The sequence below is a fragment of the Oncorhynchus keta genome, chromosome 22 (assembly GCF_023373465.1).
Source record: "Oncorhynchus keta strain PuntledgeMale-10-30-2019 chromosome 22, Oket_V2, whole genome shotgun sequence".
Taxonomy (NCBI): domain Eukaryota; kingdom Metazoa; phylum Chordata; class Actinopteri; order Salmoniformes; family Salmonidae; genus Oncorhynchus; species Oncorhynchus keta.
Window position 1 is genome coordinate 19,267,674 of NC_068442.1, and position 26,211 is coordinate 19,293,884.

General features: G+C 45.5%; 1 protein-coding gene across 1 annotated transcript; it reads left to right on the forward strand.

Moving 5' to 3' along the window:
- Positions 1–1,343: 1,343 nt before the first annotated feature.
- Positions 1,344–14,895, forward strand: LOC118370944 (mucin-2-like). The gene is made up of 2 exons (XM_035756186.2): positions 1,344–11,968; positions 13,468–14,895. Exons 1-2 carry the CDS (start codon positions 1,465–1,467, stop codon positions 14,175–14,177), a joined length of 11,214 nt encoding a protein of 3,737 aa, XP_035612079.2. The 5' UTR covers positions 1,344–1,464; the 3' UTR covers positions 14,178–14,895.
- Positions 14,896–26,211: the final 11,316 nt, after the last annotated feature.

The following is a 26,211-nucleotide window of genomic DNA, read 5'->3' on the forward strand; positions in this document are numbered from 1 at the left end:
AAACATGGCAATGGACACAGCAGAGGGTGTTAATGGCCTGGGTCTAAAATAAATATGAAGGAAATTGGCTGTGCAGTGTAGTGCCATCATTCTGGGTAGAAGTTGCCCTTAGGCACATATCTAGGATTTTAAAAATTCACCCACCCAAATCATAACCTGAGCCATTGGGGTGGGTGCCTAGTCATTTTATTTTTTTTTTATTTTTTTTATTTTACCTTTATTTTACTAGGCAAGTCAGTTAAGAACAAATTCTTATTTTCAATGACGGCCTAGGAACAGTGGGTTAACTGCCTGTTCAGGGGCAGAACGACAGATTTGTACCTTGTCAGCTCAGGGATTTTAACTTGCAACCTTTCGGTTACTAGTCCAACGCTCTAACCACTAGGCTACCCTGTGTATCGGGGGCAACTTCATTCTTCGACAACGTAGGCACTGTGGATTTATACCAGTGCAGTATTCTGTGGCACATTCCAAAGGCGTAAAACTTTGCTCTTTCCATGAATATAATGCATACAATTGGCCCATAATCCTTATCTCTAACTAACACAATTCATTAATCAATTCATTAATCATACACTGTATTTAGTAACCACAAACCCCCTTGGATAAATATGTGATGATAAATTCTTGCCTGTTATTCCACTCAAGCCAGAGAGAACTGAGACTCAGAGACAGCGAGATGTCAGATATGTCTGAACAGTAACGTAACAAACATAAAGCCACAGCCCGGGGCCCGACGACTTTGTGCTTCAAATGCATATTTGGACCCATCTTATCTGTCATTCGCATGTGTGTCGGCCCTATTAACAGGACACACGGGGAGATGGATGCCAAAGCGACCATCACACACATGCATATTCACTGCAGTGATATACAAGAAGAGAAAACAATGTGTGCTTATCATTACAGCATGGAATAAGAATGCGTTGCGAATGGTCCTCATTAGATGTTTTGATTTGGTTAAAGACAATGTGGAAAATAATAATAGGATTACGATATGCTGTATAAATGCCTTTCGTTTTTAAAGCTTTTCCTGCCTTTTATAACCAATTTAGCTCCGTACCTGTTAACTCTTTTGGTGACATGCTGAAGCAGCCAAAGACTGCTATAATCCCCCAATTATCTCTTTCTCTCTTTCCTCCCCTCTCTCCCTTTACCTCTCACTCCCTCTTTCTTCATTTCATCCTTTCCTGTCTCACTCACAGACATGGATACCCCCTTGAAGTGGACGCCCAATTTTTAATCCCTCACTCCCATTCCTTTTCTCTCTCTCTCCTCTAAATCCTTCTCACACAAGCAAACACCACATTCAAGAAGTCCCTCAGCCCCCACCTCTTTCTTCCCCTTCTTTCCTCCCTCCCACTCTCTGTCACAGCTTCACACACACCGAGGTGGGTCTTTGGCATCCTCATGCACCCTCTCTCGCCTTCTCTTCTCTCAGAATTCTTATAGCTCAGGATAGCGATGAGGTTGGCTGTGCTCTGCGTGTGCGGGACCCTGCTGGCCTTCTCCACGCCCCCTGGGAACTATGCAAACCTCAGCAAGGGAGACTTTAATTGGGGTACAGATTCTGGGAGCTGCTTGGTAACTATAAAGCCTGCAGGGAAGTGTGGGGGAGAGGGGATGGACGAGGACGCATGTCCCTACCGAGTGACCTTGCCACCGCTGGACGTCATGCTGCCCCGGCAGCTCAGGGAATTGGAGAGGACGGCGAAGGAGGTGCAGAGGCTAAAGGAGACCGTGGAGCAGCTGAAGAGAGCCTGCATGGAGTGCAGGATAAGCCAGATGGAGCGGGAGAGAGAGAGGCTGGGGGACAGAGAGAGGGAGAAAGAAGAGAAGGAGAAGGTGAGATTGGGAGAGAGGGAGAAGGAGAAAGAGGGGAAGGAGTGGGAGAAGAAGACAGAGAGACAGGGAGACAGAGAAAGGAAGAGGGACAAGGAGGGAGAGGGGGCAAGAGGCAGGGAGACAACAATTGTGGAAGAGAGAGAGGGAGTGGAGGAGAGGGCCAGGGAGATTGAGAACAATATTGTTGAGATAAGAAAGAGAGAACGGGAGAAAGAGCGGGAGAGAGAGTGGGAGAGGGAAAATGAGAGAGAAAGAGGGGGAAACAGGGAATGGGCGATAGAAAGGGAGAGAAAAATAGAGAATGAGACCAAGAGAGAGGCAGAGGAGGGAAGGGAGACAGAGATGGAGAAGGAGAACATTTTAGAAGGGGAAAGGGGGAGAGGGGGAGAGATAGAGAAAAACAGGGGGAGTGAAAATGAAAGAGAGAGGTTATGGGAAATGAAGGTGGAAACCGAGGAGAGTCAGGGGGATAAGTTAAGGGAGAAGGATCTGGAGCTCGAGAGTAGAGAGAAAGAAGAGAGAGGGTGGGGAAATAGGGAACAGATCGAGGAGAAGGGACAACATCAGGTGGAGATAGAGAGGGAAAGGGAGGGGAAGATAGAGAAAGATAGTGAAAAAAAGAAAGAGAAGGAGAGGCAGAGCCAACATCCTTGGCAAGGGAAGAAGACCCAGGGAGAGAAAGAATGGCAGAAGAAGAAAGAGAGAGAGAAGCAAACCCCAAGCCACAGACAGACAGAAGAAAAGAAAGAGAATCAGAGAGAGGAGAAAGCAAAGAAGATAGAGAAAGAGGTAGAAAAAAGAGTCCAAAAAGTGCAGAGACACAGCATAGTGGTGACGACAGATGGGTCAAGTGATAATCAGGACATAGCCTCAACTAGCCCAAGCAGTGGTTTGACACAGGGCTCAATCCCCAGACCTCACTCCTCAGGACCAGACCAAACATCCACCTCCATCTCAGGCCCTGCCACCAATCCCAGCCCAGGATCTAGATCAGACACTGCCGGTGGATATATTCCAAGTCCTTCCTCCAGCTCAACCTCTAGCCCAAGATTTTCCTCCATCTCCAGCACAAGGAAATCAATTCTCAACACAAGCTCAAGTCAAAGGACCATCTCCTCTTTACCTCGCCAAGGAGCCACCAGGTCTGGCCCCATCACAAGCCCAAGTTCAGGCACCAACTACAGGACTGAGAGAACCATCCCAAGTATCAAAACAAGCTTACACCAAACAACCATCAGCTCATCAGAAAGTATTATTAGCCCAAGAAACAGACCTTCCCAGAAGCACAAGCCCAACCAAACTATCCAGGCCATCAGACCTGGCCTTAAGCCCATACCACCCAGCCTGACTAGCTCCTCCAGCCTCAGCTCACGGACCACCACCACCAGCTCCAGCACTGCACGGACAATGACGGACAAAATCCCAGGACCCAGCCCAACAATTACCAGGTCATGGTGGAACTCAAGGCCTAGCACAAAGCCAAAATCTGGGACACAGCCCAGACCAGGCCTAAAGCCCAGACACAGCATAAAGCCTAAAGATAAACGAAAACCTAAACCAGGTGAAAAGCCATTCTCAGGCCTAAGACCTAAACCTGGAGCAAAACCAAAGCATGTCCTAAAGCCCAGGCGACCCAGCCCAACCAGCTCCTCCAGCTTCAATCATAAGACCGCTTCCAGAACTGGCTCAACTTCAACCACCACCACTAGCCTTAGCCCTGGAATCAGCTTTACAAGACCCAGTCTACAGTCCACTGAGACAAGTAGCAACCAAAGCACCACCACACTGGGACACTCTTCAGCCAACACCACTAGTCCTAGCTCAAAAATTACCAGCCCAAGCTTCAAGATGACTAGTTCCAGGCCTGGGGCAAGCAGTAGCAATAGCCCAGCTCCAGGAACTTCAACCACTGCTCAATCTAGCCCTAGGGCCACCAGTCCAAGTGCCAAAATTGGGTTCTTGTCGACCCCCAGACCCGGTCTAAAGCCAAAACCAGGTGCAAAGCCTTTTCCAGGCCCCAGAACCAAACCTGGACCAAAACCAAAGCCCATACCATCCAGCTCTGTCCCAGAGATCACTCCCGGACCTGGCTCAACTCCAGATAACAGCACAAGCCTCAGCCCAAATACCACCAGTCCAGGATCATTTATTACCAGCTCCAGCCAAAGGATTAGTAATACAAGCCATAATCGAGGGAGTCTTAACAGCACAACACCAATACACTCTCCAGCAACCACCACAAGCCCAACGACTTCCAGTTCATCCATCCAGACTAGCTCTTCCAGCTCAAGTTCAACTCCAGCAATTACAACCACCACTCGCAGCAGCCCAGGAACCAGCTTCACTAGCCTCATCTCAAGCACCACCAGTACCAGCTCCAGCCCTGAGATGACATCTGCCCAAAACCCTGAACACAGCACAATGACTACCAGACCTAGGATTAAGCCCAGACCTGGTCTAAAGCCCAAACCAGGAGCAAAGCCCATTCCAGGCACCAGACCCAAACCTGGACCAACAACAAAGCCTGTCCTAAAGCCCAGACGACCCAGCTCATCAAGCTCTAGCCCTAAGACCTATCCAAGACCTGGCTCAACTTCAACCACCACCACTTGCCTTAACCGTGGGATCAGCTGTGCAATACCCAGTCTACAGAATACTGAGACAAGTATCAGCAAAAGCAGCACCACACTGGGACACTCTTCAGTATCCACCACAAGCCTTAGCCCAAAGATTTCCAGTTCAAGCATCCCGACCAGCTCTTCCAGCTCAAATTCAACTCCAGCAACTACAACCACCACAAGCCGCAGCCCAAGGACCAGCTTGACTAGCCTCAGCTCAAGGACCACCAGTGCCAGTCCCAGCCATGAGACAACATCTGTCCAAAACCCTGAACCCAACACAGTGACTACCAGACCTTGGATTAAGCCCAGACCAGGCCTACAGCCCAGACCTGGACTAAAGCCTAAACCAGGCACAAAACCCATTCCAGGCCAAAGACACAAACCTGGACAAAAACCAAAGCATGTCCTAAAGCCCAGACCACCCAGCCCAACCAGCTCCTCCAGCTTCAACCCTAAGACCACTTCCAGAACTGGCTTAACTTCAACCACCACCACTAGCCTTAGCCCTGGAATCAGCTTTACAATAACCATTCTACAGACCACTAAGACAAGTAGCAACCAAAGCAGCACCACACTGGGACACTCTTCAGCCACCACAACTAGTCCGAGCTCAAAGATTGCCAGCCCAAGCTACAAGACAACTAGTTCCAGCCCTGGGGCCAGCAGTACTAGTAGCCCAACTCCAGGAACTCCAACCCCTGCTAGATCTAGCCCTAGGACCACCAGTCCAAGTGACAGAATTGGGTTATTGTGGACCCATAGACCTGGCCTAAAGCCAAAACCAGGTGCAAAGCCTATTCCAGGCCCCAGAACAAAACCTGGACCCAAACCAAAGCCTGTCCCAAAGCCCACTCCATCAAGCCCAACTGGCTTTTCCAGCTCTGTCCCAGAGATCACTCCCAGACCTGGCTCAACTCCAGACAACAGCACAAGCCTCAACCAAAATACCACCAGTCCAGGATCCTTTACTACCAGCTCCAGCCCAAGGATTAGTAATACAAGCCCTAGTCTAGGCAGTCTTAGAAGTACAATAGCAAGGCACTCTCCAGCAACCACCACTAGCTCTCGCCCAAATATTTCCAGTTCAAGCATCCCAACTAGCTCTTCCAGCTCAAGTTCAACTACTGCAACTACAACCACCACTAGCCGCAGCCCAGGAACCAGCTTCACTAGCCTCAGCTCAAGGACCTCCAGTACCAGCTCCAACCCTGAGATGACATCTGCTCAAAACCCTGAACCGAGCACAATGACTACCAGACCTATGATTAAGTCCAGCCCTGGCATAAAGCCCAAAACAGGCACAAAGCCCAAACCAGTTACAAAACCCATTCCAGGCCCCAGACTCAAACCTGGACCAAAACCAAAGCCTGTCCAAAAGCCCAGACCACCCAGCCTAACCAGCTCCTCCAGCTTCAACCCTAAGACCACTTCCAGAACTGGTTCAACTTCAACCACCACCACAAGCCTTAGCCCTGGAATCAGCTTTACAAAACCCAGTCTACAGATCACTAAGTCAAGTACCAACCAAAGCAGCACCACACTGGGACACTCTTCAGCCACCACCACTAGTCCAAGCTCAAAGATTACCAGCCCAAGCTTCAAGACAACTAGTTCCAGCCCTGGGGTCAGCAGTACCAGTAGCCCAACTCCAGGAACTTCAACCACTGCGAGGTCTAGTCCAAGGACCACCAGTCCAAGCACAAAAATTGGGTCCTTGTGGACCCATAGACCTGACCTAAAGCCAAAATCAGGTGCAAAGCCTATTCCAGGCCCCAGAACAAAACCTAGACCAAAACCAAAGCCTGTCCAAAATCCAACACCATCAAGGAAAACTGTCTCTTCCAGCTCTGACCAAGAGATCACTTCCAGACCTGGTTCAACTCCAGACAACAGCACAAGCCTCAGCCCAAATACCACCAGTCCAGGCTCCTGCACTACCAGCTACAGCCCAGGGATTAATAATACAAGCCCCGGTCTTGGCAGTCTTAACAGCACAATGGCAAGACACTCTTCAGCAACCACCACTAGCCCAACGACTTCCAGTTCAAGCATCCCAACCACCTCTGCCAGCTCAAGTTCAACTCCAGCAATTACAACCACCACTAGTCACAGCCCAGGAACCAGCTTCCCTAGCTTCAGCTCAAGGACCACCAGTACCAGCTCCAGCCCTAAGATGACATCTGCTCAAAACCCTGAACCCAGCACAATGACTACTAGACCTAGGATTAAGCCCAGACCTGGCATAAAGCCCAAAACAGGAGTAAAACCCATTCCAGGCCCCAGACCCAAACCTGGACCAACACCTAAGGCTGTCCTAATGCCCAGACCACCCAGCCCAACCAGCTCAACAAGCTCAAACGCAATGACCTATCCAAGAACTGGCTCAACTTCAACCAGCCTTAGCTCTGGAATCAGCTGTACAACACGCAGTCTACAGACCACTAAGAAAAGCACCAGCAAAAGCAACACCACGCCTAGCCCTAGGCCAAAGACTTCCAGTTCAAGCGTCCCAACCAGCTCTTCCAGCTCAAGTTCAACTCCAGCAACTACAACCACCCCTAGCCGCAGCCCAAGGACCAGATTCACTAGCCTCAGTTCAAGGACCACCAGTACCAGCCCTGAGACGACATCTGCCCAAAACCCTGAACCCAACACAATGACAACCACGCATAGGATTGAGCCCAGACCTGGCCTACACCCCAAACCTGGCCAAAAGCCCAAACCAGGCACAAAACCTATTCCAGGCCTCAGACCAAAACCTGTACCAAAATCAAAGCCTGTCCTAAAGCCCAGAACACCCAGTCCAACAAGCTCCTCCAGCTCTAGCCCAAAGACATATCACAGAACTGGCTCAACTTCAACAACCACTACATGGCTTAGCCCTAGGATCAGCTTTACAAGACCCAATCTACAGACAACTAAGAAAGGTACCATCCGAAGCAACTCCACACCGGGACACTCTTCAGCCAGCACCAATAGTCCTATCTTAAAGATGACTAGCACAAGCTACAAGACTGCTAGTTCCAGCCCTGGGGACAGCATTAGCAGTAGTTCAACTACAGGAACTACAACCACCACTAGACCTAGCACAAGGACCACCAGTCCAAGCTCCAGAATTGGGTTCCGGTGGACCCAAAGACCCAGTCTAAAGGCAAAACCAGGTGCAAGGCCTAATCCAGGCCCCAGACCCAAACCTGGACCAAAATCAAAGCCTGTCCTAAAGCCCACACCATCAGGCTCAACTGGCTCTTCCCTAGCCGTCCCAGAGACAACTTCCAGAACTGGCTCAACTCTAGACACCAGCACAAACCTCACCACAAATATCACCAGTCCAGGCTCCTTTACTACCAATTCCAGCCCAGGGATTAGTAATCCAAGCCCCAGTCAAGGCAGTTTTAACAGCACAAGGCCAAGACAAACTCCAGCAACAACAACCACCACTAACCGCAGCTCAAGGACCAGCTTCACTAGCCTCAGCTCAAGGACCACCAGTACCAGCTCCAGCCCTGAGACAACATCTGCCCAAAACCCTGAACCCAGCACAATGACTACCAAACCTAGGATTAAGCCCAGACCTGGCCTAAAGCCAAAACCAGGTACAAAACCCAGCCAAAGTAGCACCACACTGGGACACTCTTCAGCCACCACCACTAATCCTAGTTCAACGATTACCGGCCCAAGCTATAGGGTGACTAGTTCCAGCCCTTGGGCCAGCAGTAGCAGTGACCCAACTTTAAGAAATTCAACCACCGCTAGATCTAGCCCAAGGACCACCAGTTCAAGTGCCAGAATTGGGTCCTTATGGACCCCCACACCCAGCGTAAAGCTAAAACCAGGTGCAAAGCCTATTCCAGGCCACAGACAAAAACCTGGGCCGAAATCAAAGCCTGTCCTAAATCCCACACCATCAAGTTCAACTCCAGCAACTACAATTACCACTAGCCGCAGCTTCAGTAGCCTTAGCTCAAGGACCACCAGTACCAGCTCCAGCCCTGAGATTACATCCGCCCAAAACCTTGAACACATCACAATGACTACCAGACCTAGGATTAAGCCCAGACCTGGCCTAAAGCCCAAAGCAGGTGCAAAACCCATTCCAGGCCCTAGACCCAAACCTGGACCAAAACCAAAGCCTGTCTTGAAGCCCAGGCCACTCAAACCAACCAGGTCATCTAGCTCAAGCCCAAATACCTATCCAAGAAGTGTCTCAACTTCAACCACCACCACAAGCTTTAGCCCTGGGATCAGTTTTACAAGACCCAGTCAACAGATCACTAAGAAAAGTACCAGCAAAAGCAGCACCACACTGGGGCACTCTCCAGTAACCACCACTAGCGCTATCCCAAAGACTTCCAGTTCAAGCATCCCGACCAGCTCTTCCAGCTCAAGTTCAACTCAGGAAGCAACAACCACCACTAGCCACAGCCCAAGGACCAGCTTCACTAGCCTCAGCTCAAAGACCACCAGTACCAGCTCCAGCCCTGAGACAATGTCTGTCCAAATCCCTGAAACAAACACGACAACTGCCAGACTTAGGATCAAGCCCAGACCTGGCCTACAGTCTCGACTTAACCTACAGCCCAAACCTGGCCTGAAATCTAAACCTGAACTAAAGAACAAACCAGGTGCAAAGCCTATTCCAGGCCTAAGGCCTAAACTTGGACAACAATCAAAGCCCATCCTAAAGCCCAGACCACCCAGCCCAACCAGCCTCAACCCTAAGACCAGTAACATAACTCCCACCACTAGCCTCAGCCCTGGAATCACAAGCCACAGTTGGCAGACCACGCAGACAAGTACCAGCCAAAGTAGCACCACACCAGGCCCCTCTCCAGGCACTACCACAAAGATTACTAACCCAAGCTACAAGACCACTAGTTCCAGCCCTGTGGTCAGCATCAGCAGTAGCAGTAGTGGTAGCCCCACTCCAGGAACTACAACCACTGCTAGACCTAGCTCAAGGACCACCCATCCAAGCTCCAGAACTAGGTTCTGGTTGACTCCCAGACCTGGCTTACAGCCTAAACCAGGCTTAAGTCCTATTCCAGGACCCATACCCAAACCTGGACCAAAGTTCACACCTGACTTAAAGCCCAGACCACCCAATCCAACCAGCTCCCCCAGCTCCATCTCAAAGACCACTCCCAGACCTGGCTCAACTCCAGACATCCCCACTAGCCTCAGCCCAAAGACCACAAGTCCAAACACCAGGACTACCAGCTCCAGCCTTGAGATTAGCTTTACAAACCCCAGTTCGGACAGTCTCAGCAGAACCACACCAAGTCACTCTCCAGCAACCACAACCACCACTAGCTCTAGCCCAAAGATCATCAGTTCTATCATCCGGGCAGGCTCAGGAAGATTCACACTAAGCCCAACTCCAGCAACCAAAACCACCACTAGCCCCAGCTCAAGCACCAGCTTCACTAGCCTCAGCTCAAGGACCACCAATACCAGCATCAGTCCTGAGTCAAAGTCTGCCCAACATCTTGAACCCAGCTCAACAACCCCCAGATTTAGCATTAAGCCCAAACCTGGCCTAAAACCCAAACCAGACCAAAAGCACAAACCAGGCCGAAGGCCTATTCCAAGTTCAAAGCCTAAACCTGGATCAAAGCTTAAATCAGTCTTAAAGCCCAGAACACCCAGCCCGACTAGCTTCTCCAGTTCAGGACCAAAGACCACACTCAAACCCGGCTCAACTTCAACCACCACCACTAGCCTTAGCCCTGGGGCCAGAACCAGCAGTAGTCCCACTCCAGCAACTACAACCACCACCAATCCAATTATCAAGGCCAGGTCCTCCACCACTATCCCCAGCCAATCAACCAGCTTTACTAGACTCAGCTCACTGAGCATCAGCGCCAGCTCCGGCCATGTGACAAAGTCTGACCAAAATGCTAGACCCAGCCCAGCAATCACCAGGTCCCAGTGGATCCCCAGACTTAGCACAAAGCCAGAATCTGGGCCACAACCCAGACCAGGCCTACAGTCCAGACCCAGCCTAAAGCCCAAAGATGACCTAAGGCCTGAAACTGAACCAAATCCCAAACCAGGCCCAAGGCCTATTCCAGGCCTAAGACCCAAACCAAGACCAAGACCAAAGTCTGTCCTAAAGCCCAGACCACCCAATCCTACTAGTTCTTCCAGCCCAAAAATCACACCCAGGCCTGACCCATCTCTTACCACTATCCATAGCCCAAGCTCCAATACTACCAGTTCAAGGTTCAGGACTACCAGCTTCAGCCCTGGGATCAGCATTACTAGCCCCACTCTACGGAACACCAGGACCAGTACTAGTCTAAGCAGCACTACACAGATCCACTCTATAGCCACCACCAGTAGCCCTGGCCCAACGACCACCAGTCCAAGCATCCGGAATGGACCTTCCAGCTCAAGCCGAAGTAGTACAACACTGAGCTCATTTTCAGCAACCAGAATCACCACTAATCCTGACCCAAAGGTCACTAGTCCAGGATTCAGGATGAACTACAGAACCTTCAGGCTCAGCATCGGGACCAGCACCAGCGGTAGCCCAACTCCAGAACCCACAACCACCACTAACACTAGCTCAAGGATCACCAGTTCAAGAATTTGGACCAACTCTTCCAGCAAAACTCCAGCAACCACAACTCCAGCAACCACAACCTCCATAAGTTCCAGTTCAAGGACCACCAGTATCAGCATCAGTCCTGAGACAAAGTCTGCCCAAAAGCTAGAACCCAGCAGACCAACTACCAGACCTGGCCTAAAGCTTAAACCTGAACGTAAGCCTAAACCTGGCACAAAGCCCAAACCAGATCCAATACCTATTCCAGACCGAACACCTAAACCTGGACCAAGACCAAAGCCTGTGCTGAAGCCCAGACCTGCTCCAAAGCCTTGGCCCAAAACCACCACCCAAGGTCCAAGGACCACTTCCTCCACACCTAGCCCCAAGACATCCAATAGCCAAAGGACTATGACTGACCCCAGCCCACAAACGGCCACAAGCCCTGGCTCAAGAACTACAAGACCTAACCAACAAACTACCCTCAGCTCGAGCGCAAAAATCATCTCTAGAACTAGCCTGAAAACATCCACTAGCCCTGTCACAATGACCACTACTATCACCAGTCTAAAAAATACCAGCTCAAGGCAACAATTTAGCACAAGGCCTAGCCCCAAAACTAGCACTACTAGTCCCATTCCATTGGCCAACTCTAACCATAGCCCTACTACCACCAGCCCTGACACCCCTACCCCCAGCCCCAACTCCCCTACCCCCAGCCCCATACCGGAGTCTTCCACCCCCAGTGTGAGAGAACTGCGTATGAAGACCAGCCAGGTATCTGCTAGTCTGAATGACACAAAGGATACAAGCGGAGGGCCAAAGGTTTCTCGAGGAGGGCATCCAAAGGTCCGTCCTGGGTTAAACCTGCTCACAGAAAAGGACCAGGTAAGCAGCAAGACTAACAGGACGGAGAACCAGCCTCAAAGCCCTGCACAGATTTCACCAGGAGGTAAGATTCATTAATTATATTTTACTTTACATGCTATTGTCTGCTATTTAAATGGGATTTATGATAATTACATTGTAATTGATAATGACGTAAAGTTTAGTTTGAGCTTTCTTATGGGTTCACTGAATCAAGCCGTATTATATATTATTTGGTACCAGGTAGCCTATAGTACGTAGCTACCAAATGTGTTGACTTATTCAAAGCAAGATCCAGAAAGGCCATTCACTGTTATTAAGTTATTACGATGCCACTTTTTTTGTAAACTTAATAGAATCGTGCTATACAAATACGACACTACAAATTCTGATGACAGCCTACACAGATGTAGGATCTTGATTTGAGCCAGTTTGCTACGGCAGGAAAATAATCCTGCAGCAACAGGAGATTCTAATTATTATGTGGATTATAATTAATGGACATTTTTGTAAAGGTTAATACATTTTTCATAATGGAAAATCAAGTATGACACGTCTAAGTGGAAATGACAAATGACAAAAAGAAGCCTTTTTAAACCTCAAATACACTACAAGTTTTAAATGTCCTGCATTGCAGAAAAGACATCCTGCAACAGATTGATCAAATGAAGATCCCACATAAGTACAAAAACCCTATTCCTTTCCCCATTGGTTAAGATAAATGATAAACTTCTATTGAAACAGTGTAGCCTAGGTTATGGCAGATAACAGTGGAAATTGTGACTGGAAAATATATTATTGTGAGTGGAACAATGTTGTTCTGGAATTTTATTTTAAATATTGCTCAATCAACTTTATATCGGTGTGATATCATCTCCATTATAAAAGATGAGGATTGTAACTTTGAAGTCCGAGCGACCTAAGGTGATGTTTAATGAGCCTATTATAATGTGGTGGAGGTTTGAGATCATCATCTTTGTAACAGATGTTGTGTGGTTTGTGGTTATTCTCTGTTAAATTAAGAATTTATATATGTGAGCATGTGCTTGTCTGTGAGTGTGTGTGGCTTAAATAGGGATCAAGGTGTGACTGTGCAGAGCATGCTTTTAGGTCATAGTCAGCTTAAACACACATTGTTATTGCTGAGTGGCACATATATCAAATAACAAATTAAGTGTCACACAAAGCTATTGCTAGCTTTTATTCATGTTCAAGGCCACTTTAAGCCAAGCACCTAAATGTCTTACAGACTTAACAACTCTAATTGACATTTAACTGAAATCTGTTTCAGGGACATTTTCTTTAACATAAAAAGACTACAAATTTATGGTAACCGATAAATCCTAGCTATTTCAGCATGATACAATCATATTCTAATCTTGTGTGTATAATTTCAAATGTGTGAAAAATTGTATTTTGTTTGCAAAAAATAAAAAATAAAATAACCTTTATTCAACCAGTTTAGTTTCTGTAGGCCTACAGTAAGAACATGTATATTTGTGTTATGCTGCAAGGCACCTTTTCTTCAACAAAGATTACAGACTACTCCAATCTAATTTTGTCATTTCACTATCCACTCAACAGTTACCATGGCACCCAGAGACTGCTCTGACCACATGGCCAGGGGGGAGAGGAATAGCAGAGTCTACCAAGTGACCCCTGACCCAAAGAACAGAACCATTGCAGTGTTCTGTGACATGGAGTCTCATGGCGGAGGGTGGACCGTCATTCAGCTCCGTCAGGATGGCAGTGTGGACTTCAACCGGACCTGGGCTGAATACCGGACAGGCTTTGGTGACCTGATGGTTGGGGAGTTCTGGCTGGGCAACGACCACATCCACCTGCTGACACGAAACAGGGTGATGGTCCTTAGGGTGGAGCTGGAAGACTTTAACGGCATGATGGAGTACGCAGAGTACAGGCTCTTCCGTGTGGCTGGCGAGCGGCTACGCTACCGCCTGTCTGTGGGTGGGTACTCGGGCACGGCAGGAGATGCACTTCAATTTAGCAAGAGTTATGACCACAACAACAGGTTCTTTACGACTCCTGACAGGGACTATGACCGATACCCTTCAGGGAACTGTGGGGCCTACTACAGCTCAGGCTGGTGGTTTGATGCCTGCATGGCTTCCAACCTCAACGGGAGATATTATGTGGGAAAATACAAAGGGGTGCGGAACGGAATCTACTGGGGGACGTGGCATAACATATCCACAGAGTACTACCCGACTAATGACAGACAATCTTTCAAGACTGTCAGAATGATGATCAGGCCAAGGGGCTATGCAAAGTGATCTACGGCTGGCTCCTCGGTTGGCGTTCTCAGCTGTTGCAATTCTCAAATAGGGGGGCCGGGGACCCCTATGAGGCCTCCGAGATATTTCAATGGGTCCATGACAAAAGCAGGAAAAAGCAGATCAAATGCTCAATGTTAAAAATCAGATTTTTTTATGGAGGAGCACTGTTTGATACGCAAATGGAAACATTCAGATTGTACTGCTGTTTCATATTTTGGGGGTTTATAATGCCTTTTGTTTAACAAGCAATTTTAATATATTCCATCATTTCATTTAATCTTTAAAATATTAAATCTCTGATTCAGGCGGGTCAACAACACCTAAATCTTCTTAATTTTTTGATAAATATGAGTGGGCCTCGGAAAAGCCTGCTCTGTTGGTAAAATACTGCCACTTAGTGGTTTGAAACGAAACACCATGGTTTATGGTTTCAAATGGAACACTCAAACTGTGGAAAAGATGTTCAGAGTTCCTGAAGTAATTTATAAGATGTCTTCTTATTATCTATGTAAGGTTACAGTGTGAAAGTATTGTTGGAAAACGGTTTCATAGAAGTCTTTCTCCTGTGACGATAAAGAGAAATACTCTTTGAGGAGGGTAATGAAATTGTACTGAAATGATTGACTGACGATTGATTGTTGTAATGTTTTTTTATTCTCAGTATTTTTTACGGGAAAAATTAAATGAGGTCAATAAAACAGAACTTAATTCCTTTGTTGATGTGTTCAGTCACACCATGGTGTTGACTATACATGTATAACTTGTAGACTATCTATGCAAACCTCTCAGCTAGCACGTAAAGACTCTCCCTCCACAGGTATGTATCCAAATATCCTCTTTGCAATGGCCTTTGTTACGTAGAGTATTAAGAACATAATTTACCGTCTACAACGTAATCCGAGCGCCACAACCCACAGAAGTTGAACTCCAGTAAGAACCTGTACAGAAGTAGAGTTGTGGAGAAAATAAAGTTAAAAAACAACATTAAAATCAGATTTCCACTAGAGTGATGACAAACACTATGCAGAGATAATTTCTTCCAAACTCATGGTGAATAGCGCATCTCACACTTACATCAACATGTGAGAGAAGAACCATTTGATTGATCACTGCCGGAAGGCCGTAGAAAGGCCATAGGAAGGAGAGACGGAGATACTCAAGTAAAAGTGAAAGTCACCCAGTAAAATACTACTTGAGTAAAAATCTAAAAGTATTTGGTTTTAAATATACTTAAGTATCAAAAGTAAATGTAATTGCTAAAATATATTGAAGTATCAAAAGTAAAAGTATACATATTTTCAAATTCCTTAAAAAAGCAAACCAGACAGCATCATTTTCTTGTTTCTTTTAATTTACAGATAGCCAGGGGCATGCTCCAACACTCAGACATCATTTACAAATGATGCATGTGTTTAGTGAGTGCCAGATCAGGGGCAGTAGGGATGACTAGGGATGTTCTCTTGATAAATGTGTGAGTTAGGCAATTTTCCTGTCCTGCTAAGCATTCAAAATGTAAAGAGTACTTTTGGGTGTCAGGGAAAATGTATGGAGTAAAAAGTACATCATTTTTTTGAGGAATGTAGTGAAGTAAAAGTAGGCAAAAATATAAATAGTAAAGTAATGTACAAATACCCCCAAAAAAACTACTTGAGGAGTACTTTCAAGTATTTTTACTTTAGTACTGTACACCACTGCTGCAGTGTTAGTAGGCTGATAGTAAGGACTTTTACAGTACACTGCTTATAGTCAGCATGACACACAACATGAACACCATCTATTTTATCCAAGAAGCTTAAGTTATGTTGTCTTGCTCTATTCAATATTCTGTACCTCTATGTACAGTATTTACCTGTTTACTATCATGTACTGTGTCTATGAATGAGTGCAACAGCTTATTCAACACAAAATTACCTAACCTACAGTACAGCATATGCTCACATCTAGCTTTCATTTGTCTGTCTTCTGTTACTGTAGCACATATCTGTTCCCCTGAACTATTATTCAAGGCCACTTTGTTTTAGCAACACTGTCCAAGTTTGCAAGTCTTTTTCCCCCATTATCCTCTTTCTTTCTAACTGTGGCTGACACTTTATTTCAATCTCAGGGAGAAGGGGAAAAGAGAGGAAAGGAATTTGTGGCTTTGTGAGCCCTGTGGCTTTTTAAGAGATGCAGTGTTTACTGAGTGTGTGTGTGTGTGTGTGTGTGTGTGTGTGTGTGTGTGTGTGTGTGTGTGTGTGTGTGTGTGTGTGTGTGTGTGTGTGTGTGTGTGTGTGTGTGTGTGTGTGTGTGTGTGTGTGTGTGTGTGTGTGTGTGTGTGTGTGTGTGTATTTGCAGAGTGTGAGCTTAAGTTCCTAAAGCCAGAGCTTGGAATAGGACTTGACGCTCTATTTACATGGCAGAAATGCTGTGAAATAAAACTGCAATAACATTTTGGTGGAAAGCTTTGCAAACAACGCATCCATCATGGAATAGGAATCCAATGCAGTTCCAAAGAAGCAATGTGTCCTCGATCAAATCTATTACCGACATTTGCCTTTTGGTAGGTCGTCATTGTAAATAAGAATTTGTTCATAACTGGCTTGCCTAGTTGAATAAAGGTTAAATAAAAAAATACTACATGTTATGAAGTCATCATCTAGACTTAGATCCACTTAGTCATAGTACAGTACTATACCTTTGGTACATCAGAACTTCTAAGGAAGTTGTGCATTGACCCATTTCTTGAAGTCAGTGCTGTAGTGCTTCTGTAGTAGAGTTAAAATGGTTATTCCATCAAACTTCAAATGATTAAAATAGTACACAACGCAGAACAGAACAACCAGGTTGAGGGTCAGTGGCCAAAGCCCGCGAACAGGAATATTCCAAGTTCAGACAGAAGTTCAGACAGTCAGATCGCTATGATCGCCAGGAACTTTACTTTTGGTGTCTATTTCTAATTGTTGCGCTACTGGTGCTGCCTGCTGATGTTAGATAGGCAGCTACAGTAGCTGAATGATGTTAACATCTTCGGGTTTTGTTTCATTAAATGTATTTTATTTCATCTGGGTGCTTGCATCACCTACTAACACCTGGTACTACCCGTAGCTCCTGCTCTCCTCAGTCCGAGAAAACACTGAGAAAGGTATGTGTTGCAGTTTAGTCCTTTGTAGCAGTCCATACCGTGAAATAAATAAAACATCCCAATGTTAATGCTGTAGATATTGTTATAAGGGAGTGTGAGTTTTATTGTTGTTATTAATATAGTTTACAGAGTGCTAAAAGTGCTGCTGTTGCTAGCTAGCATGCCTTTCAGACGGTTAGACGGTTAGCAGACGGTTAGCTGAGCTGCCGACTGGTGCTGGCGTTGCATTATGGGAGATGTAGTTTGGTGCTCTAAGGTTTGAATGGGATTGTGTCGACTTCACGTTGTAACTTGTCTGTGTTGCAGTGTTTTTGTACATGAGTTGATGTATTTTGGTACTGTCAACACTGAAAGCACCTAGCAATGTATTGGGGATGTGAGACAGGATATGTGTTTTACCTTTCTTCATGCTCATGTGTAGAACAACTTGTCAGATGGTGCATTGGAGACTGATGTGTTCCTGTCCTCTTTTCACAATACTATTGCAGGTATGGTTCTATTGTCTAAGAATGAAGATTATACATTCTTTATATTAAGGACTGGTTATTATTTTATAGTATACATTAGGGCTTTATGTATGAGTGTGATTGTGTGAGAAAACACTGAGAGAGAAAGAACAACTTGTCAGATGGTGCATTGGAAACTGATGTGTTCCTTTCCTGTCTTAACACAATACTATTGCAGATACTATTGCAGCCTAAAAGACAGCCGTGGTGTCGCTCTTCATTTCTTGGTTCTCCTGTGGTGCATATAAGACCCGCTCCACTTCCATATGTCCAATGATTAAATATTTACAGAGCTCTCTGCCTTAGCCCAATCTCTCTATTGGATTATGTGATTTATGCCATACTACCATATATAAAATAGTCTAAAGTCGATTTTTTTAAACACACAAGAAATACGAAATAAGAAAAAGACAGAGAAAGTAAGCCATTTACAGGGTCAGTGCCAGTGCCACTGTAATGCTCCGGGTGTCGTGGGTGTGGAGTCAGACGCAGGAGACAGAGAGTGCAATGCTGTGCTCTTTAATGCACAAACGCACCACAGGGTGCTCACAACAATAACGGCCCCAAACATGGGGGACGAAAAATGTACAACTGAAATACACGACCAGGAAACAAACACGTTCCTCTAATACAGAACCGAAGGTCACAATAATTAATCCCGCACAACAAACAGGCGGGCCGGCTGTCTAATAAAGCCCAACTAATCATTCACAAACAGGTGCTACCAATAAACATACAAGGAGGGGGAGGAAAGACAATCAGTGGCAGCTAATAGGCCGGTGACGACGACCACCGAGCGCCACCCGACCAGGAAGGGAAGCCACCATCGGTCGGACTCGTGACAGCCACATTGTAACGATTGTCATCGGGAGAATGAGAAGAGGACCAAAGTGCAGCGTGGTACGTATTCATAATAATTTAATAAAGAATGAATACTGAACAAAACAACAAACCGACATACGACCAGTTCTGTAAGGTGCAACAAAAACACTAAACAGAAAATAACTACCCACACCCATAATTGGAAAACAGGCTGCCTAAGTATGGTTCTCAATCAGAGACAACGATTGCCAGATGCCTCTGATTGGGAACCATACCAGGCCAAACACATAAAAATAGAAAACATAGAACACAAAACATAGAATGCCCACCCCAACTCACACCCTGACCAAACTAAAATAGAGACATAAAAAAGGAACCAAGGTCAGGACGTGACACACATTTACAATGCAGGGTCAGTGTTGTGAGTTAATTAATTGACAATCTTCCCATTTAATGCTAAATACTGTAGCCCCAGATATTTCTGTAGTGAGTGAAGAATGCCCTCCAGTTCCTTCTCATACTGCTTTAAGGAGCACATTTTTTAACACTCAATGTTATACTATTGCGAGCAAATACTTTATTTTTCATGTTTATAGTGATGGCCGTCCAATGTACTTTTAAATTCACAGGTATTACAGTTTTTTTATCGCTTTGGTACTATTTTCACAAGTACGTGGTAAAACTCAAACAGATCATCAAAAAGGCTGTTTTTGATGATCACACAAAACCAAAATTACACAGTAACTTCTTCACCAAATCTAATCAGTGTTTCATCTAGAAATACATTTCATTTAAAGTAATTGCCTTTCACAATGCAATGCTCACAATAATTTTCATATGATTCTCTTCTCATTTGTTTAAATATATTTGGCCATCAGTTAATTCAACTGGGCTTACTGGATAATAACTTAACCGTTTGATAAACCTATAGATTTTAAACTGGTTTGTCTACTATATATGGATTTAACATGTGTTTGGAAAGAATAAACATCGAAATTACATGTATGATAACTGTCATGACTGTCCACGAGAATCAATGAACAATGAATAACTTCAATCAGAACCCATCTCACCCTAGAGAGTTAAGGAAAAAACTAGTAGGGGTTAACAACTCACACCCTGTTGTAAATCAAGGGAGAAGATTCAGGCCTGCACTCTCAAGATTCATCAAAGGAACGTACTTTTCCCCACTGAACCTCTAACACATTCAAAAGTGAGTACTGGAACAATATTTCTAACATAGAATGTGGGGAATGGTCAGAGGCGATCTATAGAACACTGTCATTTTGTTTGTTATTTTGTGATGTCATAAAAAATGTTCTAAAAGAAATACTGTAATTTGTAAAGTACAGTATATAAAGTTTCCATACTCTGCGTTGTGCATGTAATATGAAAAATTATGAGTCTTTTTACCGCCCGGAGTGAGGTCAGAGAGCGTGCCAGCCTGCCGGAACCACCTTTTTCGACCAAACTCTATTATCGATGGGTTAAGAAAAAAACACGAGACCAGAAAAGTGTGAAGCTGAACTTTGAATCTCAACACGAGGTGGACATGATAAACTCAGCTCCCAGACAATCACTGGTACAGCTGATAAACTGTCCTAAGTAAAGTATCTTCAAAAGCGAATTTAAGTAGGACCATCCGGTTACTCCGATCAAATCAAATGTTTTTGGTCACATACACACGGTTAGCAGATGTTAATGCGAGTGTAGCGAAATGCTTGTGCTTCTAGTTCCGACAGTGCAGTAATATCTAACAAGTAATCTAACAAATTCACAACGACTGCCTTATACACACAATGTAAGGGGATGGAAAAATAATATGTACATATAAATGTATGGATGCGCGATGGCCGTGCGACATAGGCAAGATGCAATAGATATATTGCATCTTGTATAAAATACAATATATACATATGAGATGAGTAATGTATGATATGTAAATATTATTAAAATGGCATTATTTAAAGTGAGTAGTGATACCTTTATTAAATCCATTTATTAAATGGCCAATGATTTGAGTCTGTATGTTGGCAGCAGCCTTTCTATGTTAGTGATGACTGTTTAACAGTCTGAGGGTGGAAACAAACACTGACACGGAAAATAAACACCCACGAAACACAAGTGGGAAAAGGACTGACGGGCGACTCCCGCAGCTCAGGACAGACGGGCGACTCCGGCAGCTCAGGACAGACGGGCGACTCCGGCAGCTCAGGACAGAGGGGCGACTCCGGCAGCTCAGGACAGACGGGCGACTCCGGCAGCTCAGGACAGACGGGCGACTCCGGCAGCTCAGGACAGACGGGCGACACCAGCAGCTCAGGACAGACGGGCGACTCCCGCAGCTCAGGACAGACGGGCGACTCCGGCAGCTCAGGACAGACGGGAGACTCCGGCAGCTCAGGACAGATGGGAGACTCTGACAGCGCTGGGCAGGAGGAAGACTCTGGCAGCGCTGGACAGGCGGGAGCACCTGTAGGGAGGAGACTAATAGACAGCCATTTTGCATGGGGCTGCCACCGGAGGGCTGGTGCTTGGAGGTGGCACCGGATAGACCGGACCGTGAAGGCGCACTGGAGGTCTCGAGCACCAAGCCTGTCCAACCCTACCTGGCTGAATGCTCCCCGTAGCCAGGCCAGTGCAGCGAGGTGGAATAGCCCGCACTGGGCTGTGCTGGCGAACCGGGGACACCATGCGTAGGGCTCGTGCCATGTACCCCGGCCTGAGGAGACGCACTGGAGACCAGATGCGCTAAGCCGGCTTCATGGCACCTGGCTCGATGCCCAACCTAGCCCGGCCGATTCGAGGCGCTGCTATGTACCGCACCGGGCTATGCCTGCGCACCGGGGACACCGTGCACCTCACAGCATAACACGGGGCCCGCCCGGTCCCTCTCTCTCCACGGTAAGCACGGGGAGTTGGCACAGGTCTCCTACCTGACTTTGCCACACTCCCCGTGTCCGCCCCCCCAATAAATGTTTGGGGCTGCCTCTCGGGCTCCCAGCCGTGCTGCCTCCTCATACCACCGCCTCTCGGCTTTCGCTGCCTCCAGCTCAGCCTTGGGGCAGCGATATTATCCAGCCTGTGCTCAGGGTCCCTTGCCGTCCAGAATCTCCTCCCATGACCAGGAGTCCTGAGATCGCTACTGCTGCCCGTTACCATGCTGATTGGTCCTTTGGTGGTGGGTGTTTCTGTCACGGCTTTCCTCTTCTGAGGAGGAGTAGCAAGGATCGGACCAATACGCAGCGTGGTAAGTGTTCATCTTGGTTTTTAATAAGAACACTGAACAAAACAATAAAAGACAACGTGAAAAAACACCTGCCTCTGATTGAGAACCATACCAGGCCAAACGCAAAACACAACATAGACAACGGAACATAGACAACCCACCCAACTCACACCCTGACCATACTAAAACAAAGACATAACAAAGGAACTAAGGTCAGAACGTGACACCAATTCACAAACTTATCAAGACAACTACCCAGGTCATCCCTACTGCCTCTGATCTGGCAGACTCACTAAACACATATGCTTTGTTTATAAATTATGTCTGAGTGTTGGAGTGTGCCCCTGGCTATTCGTCATTAAAAATAAAAAAATATATACAATTGTGTCATCTGGATTGCTTAATAGAAGGAATTTGAAATGGTTTATACTTTTACTTTTGATACTTAAGTATATTTTAGCAATTCCATTTCCTTTTTACCCCCTTTTTCGTGGTATCCAATTGTTAGTAGTTACTGTCTTGTCTCATCGCTACAACTCCCGTACGGGATCGGGAGAGACAAAGGTCAAGAGCCATGCGTCCTCTGAAACACAGCCCAACCAAGCCGCACTGCTTCTTAACATAGCGCGCATCCAACCCGGAAGCCAGACACACCAATGTGTCGGAGGAAACACCGTACACCTAGCGATCTGGTCAGTGTGCACTGCACCCAGCCCACCACAGGAGTCGCTAGTGCGCGATGAGACAAGGATATCCCTACTGGCCAAACCCTCCCCAACCCGGATGACGCTAGGCCAATTGTGCATCGCCCCATGGATCTCAAGGTCGCGGCCGGCTGCAACAGAGCCTGGGCTCGAACCCAGAGTCTCTGGTGGCACAGCACCAGACCATTGCGCCAGACCAGGCCGCCATTCAATTTACTTTTGATACTTTTGATACTTAACCAAATAATTTTAAACTTTTACTGAAGAAGTATTATACTGGGTGACTTTTGAGTCATTTTCGAAAAGGTATCTTTACTTTTACTCAAGTATGACAATTTATTACTTTTTCCACCACTGGGCAGACGGCAGGCTGTATCTAATGAAGTCCGGGACATCGTCGTTGACCATGTGGTAAGAGGCTGACAGATTAGTTCACACCAATCTGAAAAGATCAACTGTCAATTCGATCATGAGAACATTTCGCAAAGAAAACTGGTAAGTCTGCAGGATATACATTATGCATTATCATTACATTTACACTAAATTACATATTGTAATGCATGTAAATTCACTAAACATGTTACAGTATACTCTATACTACCCTCAGAATTGACAGGAGAACACATGGTGGTGGCCGTGTGCTGACCGACCAGCAGGACTGGACAGTGGTGGAAATGGTGAGGGCCAGGAATGACATATGGCTGTCCAAAATAAAGTAGGCTATTGAGGAGAACGATGTCACCTTTGCCAATGTGTGTTCCATCATGAAATACATTTACCTGTTGCCTTTTGAAAGAATTAACAATCGGGTAAAACAACTGTGGGTCAAGTATGTTCAGGTACAGCACTATACACTGTATTATTGTTATTATTTGATGCACATGCTACTTCACAATATCATATTGGAACTATACTGTAAAAATAACTAACTCCCCCAAAAATGTAGAGGATGATGGTGCTTGATGCTGCTGTGAACCATCACAAGTATATCTTTGTTGATGAAGTGGGCTTCAACCTGGCCAAAACTCGGCACCTTGGGAGGATCCTCATCGGCCAACAGGCGACTGTCCAAGTGCCTGTAAAACGTGGGGGAAACATCTCTATGCGCGCAGCCTTCTCTGAAGATGGTGTGGTAGGCCATTACTTGGACCATACAATGCTGCACACCTCATTGTGTTTCTCAATAAAATTGAGCAGGCAGGCAAGGTGAAGGGGTCACCTATGTCATTGTGCTCGACAATGTCAGGTTACACCATGCTGAATTGGTTCAGGTTGTTGGGCCCATCCCTGATTCATGACCCTATACCAGCCCACATACTCTCCTTTCCTCAAACCTATTGAGTATTTTGTTTTAGTATGGAGGTGGAAGGTGTACGATCGACATCCCCATGAGCATGCCGCCCTTCTTCTGGCCATGGATGAGACATGCAACGATATTAATGCAGACCAATGTCAGGCTTGGATTCGCTATACCAGAAGGTTTTTCCCACGGTGCATGAACAATGACATTCACTGCGATATGGATGAGAATTTATGGCCAAATGCTCAACACAGTCTTGATGTAAATGAATGCATGCTAAACGTTATGTTTTATTTTCATTCATTTGTTTCATCAAATTTCTTACATTTGATTACAGGCAGTACACCTATGTTGCAATTGTGCGTGAATGATTCTAGAGGATGTCTATGTTGATCACATATTGGATAGATATGGAAGGGATAGATTTTCTGTCAATTTTGTTGGGTAATGTACACTACCGTTCAAAGGTTTGGGGTCACTTAGGAATGTCCTTTTTTTAAAGAAAAGTGAATTGTTTCCCATTAAAATAACATTATATTGATCTGAAATACAGTGTAGACATGTTTAATGTTGTAAATGACAATTGTTGCTGGAATTGGCAGATGTTTTAATGGAATATCTACATAGGCGTACAGAGGCCCATTATCAGCAACTGTCACTCCTGTGTTCCAATGGCACATTATGTTAGCTAATCCAAGTTTAGCATTTTAAAAGGCTTATTGATCATTAGAAAACCCTTTTGCAATTATGTTAGCACAGCTGAAAACTGTAGTGCTGATTAAAGAAGCAATAAAGTTGGCCTTTAGACTAGTTGAGTCTCTGGAGCATCAACATTTGTGGGTTCGATTACAGGCTCAAAATGGCTAGAAACAAAGCACTCTCTTCTGAAACTGTTAGTATAATTTAATTATGACAATGTGCTTTCATCAATTGAAAGCCCTTAATCTATTTCATGAGAATTTGTAAGATTTCTTGTTTGCATAAAATAGACGCAGACCAGTCATTAAATAATAGGTCATAGAATTTATTCTCGGAGCGCGCTACCACTCAAACACATGCATCAGTTTATATACAGATCATGACTTCATTTCACTGCCTTAACCGAACACCCTCCTCTCGACCGGGACAAAGTAAGGTGAAAAGTTCATTCTAACTTACTAACACACTCCCAGATAACTTTTGACCCCTCAACATTATCGATCACCACTGAACTGACAGTTTTAATTAACAGAAACCCTAGGAATGCACTCACTGCCTTATCTAAAAACCCCAGAGCTAAGTTTCAGTTGGGTCAACCATAAGCTAACGACCTTATGTGTTTACACAGTCCACAACCCATTTGTTCCGGCTTAGTTGGAATGGTGTTCATTAACTTTTATTACTCCTTGTCCTGTCACACAATTTCTTCTTATGAACTCATATTGTCTATTACTTATACAGAGTATAAGTTTACCTAGATACAATTATATTTAAAATGTGGATATTGTTTATTCATTTATCCATAATAAATTAAACAGAAACTCGTCAATTTATTCTTGTTCTGAGAAATGAAGGCTATTCCATGTGGGAAATTGCCAAGAAACTGAAGATCACGTACAACGCTGTGTACTACTCCCTTCACAGAACAGCGCAAACTGGTTCTAACCAGAATAGAAAGAGTGGGAGGCCCCAGTGCACAACTGAGCAAGAGGACAAGTACATTAGATTGTCTAGTTTGAGAAACAGACGCCTCACAAGTCCTCAACTGGCAGCTTCATTAAATAGTACACGCAAAACACCAGTCTCAACGTCAACAGAGGCAACTCCGGGATGCTGGCCTTCTAGGCAGAGTCGCAAAGAAAAACCATATCTCAGACTGGCCAATAAAAATAAAATATTAAAGATGGGCAAATGAACAGACACTGGACCTCTGCCTCAAACATTGCCAATTGCATGCTATTCTAGGTACCTTAGGCAGAACATCTATCCTCTCAGAACAGAGATTCTGTAATTGTTGGCTAACAAAATAAGTGGGGCACATCAACTCAAAGTGATCCTCCAAATAAGAGTTTACAAGATCAAGCAACACATAAATTCTTATCACTGAACCATTTTCCATTGCTTATTGAATCAAAATCCTCAGCGGTTAGTGAAGACAGTTCTGAGTTGGCTTAGGAATGTCTTTACGTTGAGAGATATTCACATTCCTTGCATTAGACAGTGAATTAGTGAATTACTTTTTGAGACCAAAGCGAAGAACCTTTACTCTACTTATCCAGTCATATGCAACATGACAAAATGTGTCTTTGTGCAGCAATTTGCTGAGTAATTCTAAACTACAGCCCACTGACAACTTTGATGTCTCAGTGC

Coding starts and splice junctions, on each gene's coding strand:
- LOC118370944 (XM_035756186.2), top strand. CDS start 1,465: ATGAGGTTGGCTGTGCTCTGCGTGTGCGGGACCCTGCTGGCCTTCTCC. Junction 11,969..13,467: donor TGCACAGATTTCACCAGGAG/GTAAGATTCATT, acceptor TCCACTCAACAG/TTACCATGGCACCCAGAGAC.